Source organism: Caretta caretta, chromosome 9 (assembly GCF_965140235.1).
Source record: "Caretta caretta isolate rCarCar2 chromosome 9, rCarCar1.hap1, whole genome shotgun sequence".
Lineage (NCBI taxonomy): Eukaryota > Metazoa > Chordata > Testudines > Cheloniidae > Caretta > Caretta caretta.
The window spans coordinates 25160301-25172332 of record NC_134214.1 but is presented as its reverse complement, the minus strand read 5'-3'; the positions used below and the strand labels follow the sequence as shown (position 1 = coordinate 25172332).

General features: G+C 40.6%; 1 protein-coding gene across 9 annotated transcripts in view; it reads right to left on the bottom strand.

The window, feature by feature from the left end:
* PLCH1 (phospholipase C eta 1) overlaps positions 1–12032 on the bottom strand; it is a 158769-nt gene that overhangs the window by 95534 nt on the left and 51203 nt on the right. The window contains exon 1 of one of the 9 annotated variants that reach the window (XM_048865255.2): positions 8533–8906. The exons of the other annotated variants lie outside the window; for them this stretch is intronic. Within the exon in view, the coding sequence (XP_048721212.2) occupies positions 8533–8575 (43 nt within the window). The 5' untranslated portion in view covers positions 8576–8906. Of the gene's footprint in view, positions 1–8532; positions 8907–12032 lie in introns of those variants that run through there. 9 annotated transcript variants of the gene reach the window in all.

The window sequence follows — 12032 nt, the reverse complement described above, 5'->3', positions numbered from 1 at the left end:
TCTGTTTTACATTTCATCCAAAAAGAAGCATCTCCAGCAGCTGGATGATTTCTAACATAATGCTGGAAAACTGATTCTGTGCCAGTTTACAGGGGAGACTGCCACTTACACAATAATCCCCACCACTTCCCAAAGCACACTGGCTTTTTCTTAAAGCTCTCGCCTTCAGGAACTGACCAGGTCAGCACAGTCTCAGTTTGTGGGATCTGACATATTCACAGTCTGAGGTGGTATGGCTCCAGATTAGCAAACCCTTTATCAAGGCTGCAGACCTAGTAAACCTTTTAGCTAGTGTGGAAAGACACAACCTTTTAACTGCATGCATGGCCAGCTGCCAAAACCCATTGTAACACACTGTCACATCATTATTGCAAGCAAAGATTGCACACACAGTTAAGACGTTTACACAGCTTAATCATCTTCATTGCAAGGGGAACAGACCAACAGCCTTAGAACAGATGGAAGCTTTTACATAGCCATTTGACTCTGTTTCCCCATGTTCCCTTACTGGTGCTCAGGGTCCCATGTTCTCTCCTGCACCATGTAATGCTATAAGTTTCTGATTTCCAAGATGAGTGAGGACTGGATCTTGGACTGCTCAGTGTCAGCCAGGGGCAGGGGAAAGAGTCCCAGGAGTGGGGAAGGTGGGGTGAATGATCAGGTTCTCTGTCAGCCAGAGGAATGGGCCCCGGGAGGGAGCTGGAGGGTGGCAGGGTAGCGTCAGCCAGGAGAGTGGGTCCCCAGGTGGGTTGGTGGTGATTGGATATGGTGTCAGCTGGGAAGCAGGTCCTAGGCATGACCACAGCTGAGGTACAAAAGAAAACAAAACATCCGTGAGGATACTGAGCTCATAAAACTGCACAGGTGGCAGTATGTAGTGAGCACTCTTACAGATTTTGCAGAACAGCTGCCTCAAAAAAAGGTTTCAGAGTAGCAGCCGTGTTAGTCTGTATTCGCTAAAAGAAAGGGAGGACTTGTGGCACCTTAGAGACTAACAAATTTATTTGAGCATAAGCTTTCGTGAGCTACAGCTCACTTCATCAGATGCATTCAGTGGAAAAAAAGGATGATCTTGAGAAACCTGGACGGATGGCAACCCTAGTGGTGGCTGAGTATGGTATCGGCCAGGGAGTGGGGCCCTTGCGTGGAGTAGGGGTTACGGTGTCAGCCAGGGAGGTGGGTCCCAGGGGTAAGGAGGGGCCAGGTAAGGTGTTGGCCAGGACACTGGAGTTTCTCTCCCCATGAGTGCTAGCTCAGTCCTGGCAGTGTGGTGGCTCCCTGCAGTGGAAGCATTTAACCCCCCCAGATGTGCCTTTTGTTCCACTGATAAATTAGTGCTTTGCTCATTTTTCTTTATTTAATGGTTTACTTAAAGTGTTAAAACATTTTCACTTTAGTCTGGTCATCTTTGCCGTTTTAGTGTGCCGTGCTGTACTGCAAATACAGGTTTTTCTTCTCAGTGCATGTATACAGTTCTAGCAACATAGCAGAGAGTTAGTTCAGAGTAAGAAGACTTTACAAAAATAAAGTTTAAGCCTCCAGAAGGACAAAAATGTAGTGCTCTGTAGCCCACTCAGCACAAAGAAAATTCAGCGGAAATGTTGGTCACAAGCAGCTTTCTGGGAATCCGAATCCTGTTCCCATTCCTTGGCTCCAATTGGGAATTCTATACTCAGTCTTTACTTGGGCAAACTCCCATCAAAGTACTTTGCCTGAGAACTGGATAAGGGCTGTAGGTTTGGGTGCTTTGTCACTGGTCTTCCACTGAAGCAGATTTGCTTAGTCACTGATAAACAGTTCTCAACAATGCCAATGCCAGCTGCACCTCCTTTGAGACACTTTTAGAACCAGAGGAAAGGATTCTGGAGTGCATCCATGAAGGAGACAGTTGCTAAATGCAGAGGTCACAGTGCGAAAAAGTTAAAAAACCTACCCAAAGCGAAAAGTAGTCTGCCTGTCCCAAGAGCCATGTTCAACAGGCTGTCTTGCTTCACAGCCAAAAAGACCTGACATGGACACAGCACAAGCAACATCTCGTAATTCAGGAAAAAATCTTACTAATGCATCCAATACAATGAGTGATCGCCAAATTCATTTCTACTTTTGCCAGTGTCCCAGGCCTGACCAGTTTAGCCAGAGGAAGGGCACAGGATTGGATATCAGCTTCTCTTGAATTCTAATTCTGGATCTATGTAATAAGCATTAATTACCTTGTTTGCTTGATGAAGAGAAGCAAACACAGCAAAGCACCTGCAATAACTATACAAGACAATCATCAAGCTAAAGAAAGTCATATTACATAACTGTCCCTTCATGTTTGAACATGATGTGTCTAAACGTTTCTCATTTAATTTGTTTATAACTCGAGACAATAATGATTCATGCAACATTTGTAACCCATAATGGAGAAGGACATTAATTAGCATTGCATGCAGTCTATTTTTCTTTGAAGTTTTATAAATGCATCATTTAAAACCTTATGAAATCCAGGACCTGGAACTTGCATATGTGGGTCCAATCCCACAGCCCTTACACTCACAACGAAACCCACTGATGTTAGTGGAATCACTGGGATCACGTGTGTGAGTTAGAGCAATGTGCAATAAAGGGCTTGGCCTTGAACTAATTTGAAGACAAAGACAAAATTCCCTTTGATTTCAACGGAGAGAGGTCAGGCTAAATAAGTGTGCCAGTGATGTGGGATTTGGACAGTGAGTGAATGGTTCGTCACTGCAGCCATTATTTGCACTCACTGGTGGCTACTGAATCCCCACAATGTCTGGATAAAGCTCCAGAAGCTCTAGGGCACAACCACCCTGGCAGATGAGTACGCACAATCCCACTGAATTCACTGGCTGATCAGATTCAGGCCTGAGATGTTTCTCTAAAACTGGGGAGGTTCCTGGCTTTCAGCAGAATCCTACCTTTCCATCTACCTCGCCTACAGGTCTATAATAGCCACAGCCAACCCTCCCTGAACAAAATCCATGGTTTGACACCACACACCCTCCTCCATTTTAGTGAAAGTGTTGTAGGCCTGCCACATATCTGCTGGCCTTGATCTCGTTTCTTTTTTTTCAAATGCGCCATCTATTTGGGGCTTCCTGAAAACGTTAACAGAGACAGCCCAGCCCAAACATGAGAAACTGGCCCAGGTCCAGCACAAAGACTAGTGGTCTGCTGCCTGCAATTCTTTCAGCAAGCGGCAAGAAGTCATCATATACTTCGAATGAGTGCGGGGAATCCACATGCCAGACTGGGAAGGGGGAATGAGTTACATCTTGTTACGGTGTATATGGTAACACCCATTGTTTCATGTTCTCTGTGTATATAAATCTCCCCACTGTATTTTCCACTGCATGCATCCGATGAAGTGAGCTGTAGCTCACGAAAGCTTATGCTCAAATAAATTTGTTAGTCTCTAAGGTGCCACAAGTACTCCTTTTCTTTTTGCAGATACAGACTAACACAGCTGCTACTCTTTCTTTTTGCAGATACAGACCTAGATTAGGGAGCATACATTTCTAATGGTGAGACATCTGTGGATAAATAATGAATTTATAGAGACAAATACCCCAAAGTAATCTTGTTAAGGCAAATACACAAAATAAATTCATTTTTTGCATCTGAGTGTTAGTGCAGAACAATGCTTCTACGTTCCAGTGAAAACATCTGAAAATGTATCCAACTCAAAACCGAGTGGGCAGTACAACATGTCTGTTACTGTCCTGATTTATTTACTGACTGCTGATATACCAGTAATTCACTTCCTCTATGCTGAAATCTTGACATACAACAGGAAGAAACTTCCTAACTTTCAACTGCTTTCTAGGTTTCCAACAAAACAAGCTTCTGTGTTTCCCAGTTTATCTTCTGTTATTTGACAGGCTAACCAATACAAGACTAATGTTTGTGTACTAACAAGGTTGTTTTCAATTTCTGAGCCCTAAGTAATTACTTTAAAACAGAAAATAAAGAGGAGAAATACACACACACACACACACACACATTCTCTCTGTAACCTAGTAAGAGAGTAGAATCAATGCTGCAAACAGAAGTAGGGAACATGTTTTTTCTCTGTGAGGTTAATTCACCCAGGATCTTCTCTATTTCCAGCTAATGCAGACATGGACATAGCTCCTTTGGCAGCAAAAGTCCACCCACAAATGAGTAACAGAGAAGCCAGTTATTAAGAAGATCTGTAGATGATGAATGGACCTTTTTTATCTTTTTTTTCACCATCCAAACAAAATAGAACCTGCTTAGAGAGAAGCAATATGGAGGAAAAGGCATGAAAGCAGCAGCATGCCTACAAGTAATTAACCTTTGTTTATGTTAGTCTCAGGTATGCTTGCAAGTAAGATAGTTACAACCCTTCTGGCCTTCACTGGTACAGAGAATATAGCAAAAGAAACTCAAAACACCAAGTTTCCTTTGTTATTTTTCTATTAAGCACCTGAATTTTACACACACAAAAAGTCAGTTTCACATGAAACAAAGTAATGAACATGTTAAAGTAACTAAGACCTTACTGCCCATTTTCACATTTGTGTATATAATATATGCTTCTCTCTTTATCCTGCATCTAAACTACGGATCATAGTCACAGACAATAGGGCTGAAAAAGCCTTTCTGGTTCAGTCCCCTGGATAAAGCACTTTTCTTTTCACTAATTTCTCATGTATCCTACCTTGCCCTCTCTTAAATACCTCTTTCGTTTCACACAGCATTTTGCAATCCGTGCACAGAAGACACAATACCATGGGCAAAGTATTAATATTGTGTCTCCAAACTGTACATATTAAACTCCTTTTACCTCACCTCAGAAGTTGTATCTCCTAATCGTTTTAGTCCTGAATGTGATCTATCTCGTGAAATTAAGAGAATTCATCATCATTTGAACAAGTACAGAGCAGTCTGAGTAAAGAGAATATCAGAAGAAATGCTGTCCTGACAGAATGCAGATTTTATATTGGCAGACTCTGGCTACCTCTACCCACAGCATCTTCCTTTCCATGACTCCTCTTCCATTTTCTTTGACAGCAAGGGGAGTGAACCTGCAGTTTTGGAGCCATATGTGGAGAGATTAAAGAGGCTAGGACTTTTCAGCTTGGAAAAGAGGAGACTAACGGAGGATATGATAGAGGTATATAAAATCATGAGTGGTGTGGAGAAAGTGAATAAGGAAAAGTTATTTACTTGTTCCCATAAAATAAGAACTAAGGGCCACCAAATGAAATTAATGAGTAGCAGTTTTAAAACAAATAAAAGGAAGTTCTTCACTCAGCGTATAGTCAACCTGTGGAACTCCTTGCCTGAGGAGGTTGTGAAGGCTAGGACTATAACAGGGTTTAAAAGAGAACTGGATAAATTAATGGAGGTTAAGTCCATTAATGGCTATTAGCCAGGATGGGTAAGAAATGGTGTCCCTAGCCTGTTTGTCAGAGGGTGGAGACGGATGGCAGGAGAGAAATCATTGATCATTACCTGATAGGTTCACTCCCTCTGGGGCACCTGGCTTTGGCCACTGTCAGTAGACAGGATACTGGGCTGGATGGATCTTTGGTCTGACCCAGTATGGCCGTTCTTATGTTCAGTAGCTAAAATGTTGAGGCTCTCCTCATCACCACCTGGATACATGCCTGTAACTCTGGTGTTCTGAAATACCAGCAGGTGATTCCTTCCATTTTCCTTCATGTGCCCCCCCCAACCCCCACAATTTCTGCTAGGGTTTATGTCCTACCCTGAACCCTCCTGCATACCACCAGAACCTTTAAATCAGAGGTTTTCAAACTGTGGGGTGCACCCCCCTCGGGGGACATGGAGGAATGTTTGGGGCAGGCTCCAGGAGCCACCTCCACTGGTTTGGGGGGTGGGTGGCAACCAAAAATTTTAACTCAAAGTAGGAGCTCAGCTCAAAAAGTTTGAAAACTGCTGCTATAAATTGTGCCCCTCCACCCCCACCCCCCAACAGTTACGTGTCGTCTCTGGCTGCATCCAGTGTAGGGGACGGGACAGTTGGGGGACGGACAATTCTTAACTCACCAGGGTAAAACACACCTGTGCATCTTCTCTTCACCATGCTCAATAGCCTCTATTTAGATTAGACCTTTAAAGGACAAACTGTGACCCTGCTCTTACTCCCACTGGTTAGCAATTACTCACATGAGTAGTTATGTTGACTTTGAGCCTCAAACAGATATGCAGACTAGGGGTCTGACCCTGCAACACTTATTGCTAAGCATGAATCAGTGGGACTACAAATAACTGTATGCACTTCATCTGGTAGCAAGCATTTGTAATGTTGGGTCCTATAGCAGATCACTTCATCCAACACTAAAAGGGAAGCACTTCTTACAAGTATTACAAGGGCTCTGGCTGTGCCATCCTTACCAGTTCATACTCTCCCTTGAGCACAGAGCCTGTAACCACTCTTGATTCTTATGTGGACTGCATAAAGATGGGGCAAGACGCCTGCCTTCCTCTCATTCCCATTACACTCTGTGGAAGGTCCAGGCATAATACTAGCCTCAAATGAGGACCGATTGGGGATTAAGGCTATGTTGACAAGATAACAGAAATTTTTTTTATATAACACATTTATTTCACACATGTAAAAATCTAACTGACACATTTTCCCCTGAGGGTATCTGTAAAATACTGGTCAAACAGCATTATTATCATTAAGCTATTACATGAGCTATAAACCCAGGGGGCCCAGTTTAGCTCTTAACTGCACCGACGCAACTTCACTGAAGTAATGGGGTTGCACAGATGTAACCGAGAGGAGAATATGGACCATCTTTTGTAAAAATGGAGTGCGGCAAACTTGAGCTGCACAAATCAAATATGCAAGGGGGATTGGGTTGTATTGTACTTATATTTATTTTTACTCTTTGTCCTTGAGCTGCCTTCTCCCACAAAGAGGAATGACAGTGTTACAAACTGAGCAGGATTAAAGAAAATGTACATTAGACAGTTAATGTTACATTTGGCAGGAGGAAAAGTAGCTACCAAATGGCCTTTGAAAGAACTACAACATAAATTAAATATTTCAGTCTGAAATGTGCCTATCTGTGGATGCACACTTTGAAATAAGCTCTGTTACACAAAGGAACTTATAAGAGCTAAAAAGCTAAACCAATAAAGTCTGATTTATCTCTACCACTTCTAAAGGCTTTAGCAAAGCTCCCTTTTAAAAAGCTAATTCTTGTATCCCCCCTTTACATCCTTTGCTTCCTAAAACAGATGGAGTGGCACTTTGTCCTCTTTACTTCACCATATACATAAACTTAATCTAGAGTTTTGTGTAACGAAAATAGAAACCTCCAAAATATAAATACAGTTCTTGGAAAAGTAATATACCAAATCCTCAATACATGTGTCCCTTCTCCTAGAGGACAGACCAATAAATCTCATTCCCAGCATCTTATTTATGGATTAGAGAACACCAATGTCCATTCAGATAGCATCAGATATTGGTAACAGTCAGAAAATATTTATCATAATAAATTACACATGGTAAATAAAATTGCCATGAAGAAAGTTAGTATCTGAACTTTGAAAAAATCAATGAATAAGTCTGTTAGTCTTAAAAAGATACTTGGGACAAATATCACTAAGCTATTTTTGGAATATTTCAGAATAAAAGATATTGCTGAAAAATGTTTTCTGAACTTAGAGAAACCAGTCCCTTGCCAAATTTATCCAAACACTTCCAATATTTTTAATATTTTAGTGTATTTAAATATTTTTATTTTAACGTTGATGTTGATCTATTGTAACTTTTTCTTTAAAAGCACACTACCTAAAACCATTACTAAAGACAGGCAGCATACAAAAGGTATAACATATTTAACGGATAGGATCATGATTTCTTCCTCTATTTCACCATATCAATTATTTTCATCCGATTTACAGGCTTAAGCTAATTATAGTTTTCCACCCACCACTTACTTTAGTTGAACAATATTAGACTTCATAAATTGCAAATTACTGAAGAAAATTGTTCAGATCTTCTTTCTTATATAATGCTCATATACTCCTTGGTAGGACATATATACTTCAACATATATTGTCTGATCAGAACTTTATACACAATTTGCCTAGATACACACTATTTGTAAGTGCTACTGGAGTAAAATAGGTGAGGTTCTTATGCAAGCCTGTAGTGTATATCATGGCAAAATGACTTGTAGATTAAACGGTCAGGAATCTTTATATTGGCAAGTAATTTGTATTAATTTAAAATGACACAGAAGTGCAGTTTGTCAGTCTGATGAAAGTGATAGCTCATACAAGCCCACGTTTTAACGGGGACACATACTTCTGAATGAATGAAAAAAAAAATTTTTTTCCACTCAAAATACACAGTAATATCTACCACAATTATTTCATGATATCAATGTCCAAATAAACGTAAAATGCAACTTACCATTGATGAAGTATAAAATATATATGATCTTTCCTATAAACATGTCGAGAAATGTACATGATCTTTCTATAGTATTTCCAAAACCAAAAAATCCTTACCTTTTTCTGGACTTAAATTTTTATATACTTCAAGGTCTGCCATTAAATTTATTATTGTTATGCATTATTGACAGACACAATGGAATATCTCCCTGAAGGAAAGCCTCGATTCAGTCTTCATGTCTACAGAGATAAAACATTTGGAAAGCAGTCCTTAGAACTAGATGAGAATTCTGCCAGTGCTGTCATTTGTGAGTCATAATGAGGTCTCTGTGATCCATAAGACAGAGACGGGAAAATATAAATCCATGAGATATTATACAACTTTGTTCAAAGCTGAAAAGCACAGCCTGACAGGAAAACTGGAAGCATCTGCCTTGTGTGGCTGCTATTGTGGGAATGCAGGAGCTGTGACTACTTTTGGTCTGAGACATGCATGCATAGTATAAAGATGAAGACCCTCAAGGCACTAAATGTGCATAATGCCTGTGAAGAGCAGGTCTTTAAGGGTCAAGGAAATCCTTCCCACACCTATGGTGGGTCAGAAACTGATTAGCATACTTCAGTTTAAGAATGGGTGAGTGGCGCAGCCTGAATGCTGAAGATGAATCTCACTCAAAAGTAAGTCTCAGTATCTGCAGCCGAGGAAATCCATGAAGTGGAAGAAGCAGTCGTCTTGTCCTTTCCCAGTTTTCATTTTAGCGATAAAGACATTTTTCAAAGGTTTCTTCGTGTCATATGCATTAAAACGAATGCACCACAGAAAAGGCTGCAGTGCTTCCATCTAACTTAGGGTCTGATCCTGCAAGGTGCTGAGCACAGGAATGTCACTCATCAGGGCCCTACCAAATTCACGGTCCATTCTGGTTAATTTCACAGTCATGGGATTTTAAAAATAATAATTTTCATTACTTCAACTATTTAAATCTGAAATTCCATGGTGAGGGGGTTGTGGTACTGATACCCTTACTTCTGCGCTGCTGCTGGCAGGGCGCTGCCTTCAGAGCTGCACACCTGGCCAGCAGCCGCTGCTCTCCGGCTGCCCAGCTCTGAAGGCAGCACAGAAGTAAGGGTGGCAATACCACAATCCCCCTAAAATAACCTTGCAACACCTCCCCCACCCCACCCCCGCAACTCCCTTTTGGGTCAGGACCCCCAATTTGAGAAACGTGGGTCTGTCCTGTGAAATCTGTATAGTATAGGGTAAAAGCACACAAAAGACCAGATTTCTTGGGGGAGAGACCAGATTTCACACTCGGTTACACATTTTTCATGGCTGTGAATTTGGTAGGGCCCTACTCATCTGAGAAGAACTTCAAGAATTCAGACTCCCAGTCCCCTGACCACTGAACAACACTTCCTGACTCAGGGACTTGTTAAGTAACTACAAACCCATACAGGTGTTTCATAAAATGAATCAAATCCATTCAGCAAGAATAAAAGATTGTATCCACATTCTGACTGTAACTAACACCCAGAAACATATGTACTTGGTTGTGGAAGGGGAGTGTAGATTGGTTTGCAAGGCAGAGGGGGAAGTTGCTCATTCTCCCTGACCATGGTAAATACTACATCAGTCACCAGGATGGTCTTCCATTGTGCTCCTTCCTGAGCACTGGGGAACACGGGAGTCATGGGAAGTGTGAGCAAGCTTGTTCAGAAAGTGGAGGATCTGTCTTTAGGGCTCTACTGAAAATAGGAGCCAAGCAGAAGACAGAATACAAGTGGATTTGATATATGTTTCAAATTCAGAGTTCACTACCTCTCAAGTGTTGATGACACACATAGCAGGGTTCCCTGCAATCAAGATATATTCATGATGGACTGCAGCATACCAGGAAACAGGCACGCAGAATACCCAGCAGGTGCAAAGACTGCAAAAGAAATCTAAAACCCAGCTTTGCATTGTCATTAATAATATTCACACTTTGTGCTTCTACTAACTCTTTCAACTACATGCAACATGATTTACAAACTAATTAACTCATACAAACTTATGAGATAGCTAAGTAATATCATCCTCATTTTACAGATGGGGAAACTGAGGCACAGAGAAGCTATGTGATTTTCCCACCACTACAATTGCTATTGGAGCCAGAATTAGAATTCAGCGCTCCTGACTCCTAGCCCAATACTCAAAACAGCAGACAGCACTTCTACTTCATAGTAACTATGGGTACGCCGTATGTTGTATCTTTGCTGAAGCCAATGGCAGCTTCACACAAAGCAAGCTTGCAGATATTGGGCCCTATACAAACTCATCTACATTTATACCATTCACCTTTTCCAAGATGTTTTAGAGAAGAACTCCTGAGGGTTTTCAATGGATCACCAACTGAATATGAGAAAAGGACTTGCTCACACTTAATATATCACCCTCTCACAAGATGAAACAGCAAACAAACAACAGATGAAGAGTCTTTTATATTGACCCCCAAAACAACAATAAAAGCCTCAATCCAATATGCTGCCTTCCCCCAGCATTTCAGGAGACCTATATGGTACACAATACATGCACTGAAGTACCTGGCTATCAGTCTGCAAGAAGACTTTCATTCGATAGAAGCACCACAGTGAAGCTGTTAGTTATAATCTGAGCTGCACAGATTTACATTCCAATGTAGTGATCTGTTATACACGCAAAAAATATTAAAATAAACTGTCTCACTGAATTCCAATTTTAAATTCTTGATATAATCAGACTACTCTCAATTACATATTATTAGGTACTAATTACTGCACATGCTTTAATGATTTAGTACCCAGAAACAATCTCAGCTCCATTATAACTATAATTTTGTTTTATTCCATAATATCATCTATACAATGCATCCTTTAACTTGACACTTCCTCTGGAAGAACGCCTGCCTGGTGATTTATTGATCCATCCCTTGATGTTTGGGCTTTAAAATATTACTTCTCTTTTCTTTTTTAAAGGCATAACGGCTTAAAAGACAAGCCATTTTAAAATTTAAAGTATGGTGAATGAATTAGCAAGAACATCACAATAAAGATATCAACATAATTCAAACTATCTATGCTAACCTACATGAGAAATGCTTGTAGCTATATTTAGCTTGAAATATCAACACAACTCAGTAGTGACATATCAGATTTATGTCAAATCCCTAGCACTGTCATTCAGAGAGGGATCTGAAGTTGATGCACACATGAAGACAGCCTCTAGATTACAGTTAGGCTGTCTGGAAAGGGAAAAGTCAAAGGCAACAAACTCATTTTGCACCACCTGATACAATATCCCGGTCTTACTTAAATACTAGCTGAGTCAACCTCATACTGTTCCAGTTTTCCTGCTTTCAGCTCAAACCACTATAAATAACAGTGAAAAGAACCAGCAACTTAATGGTAGGAATACCAATGTACATGGGATCCTCTAACAGTTTTGAATGTGAAACACTGAAAACAAAATTCTGCCTTGAACATTCAATTTTGCATCAAAATATCACAATTTCAGTATAAAATGTATCAAACAGTATAATATGTTTCATATATGTTCAGGATAAGAATTTGGCAGTATAAAATTAGTTTCTACTAGCTGC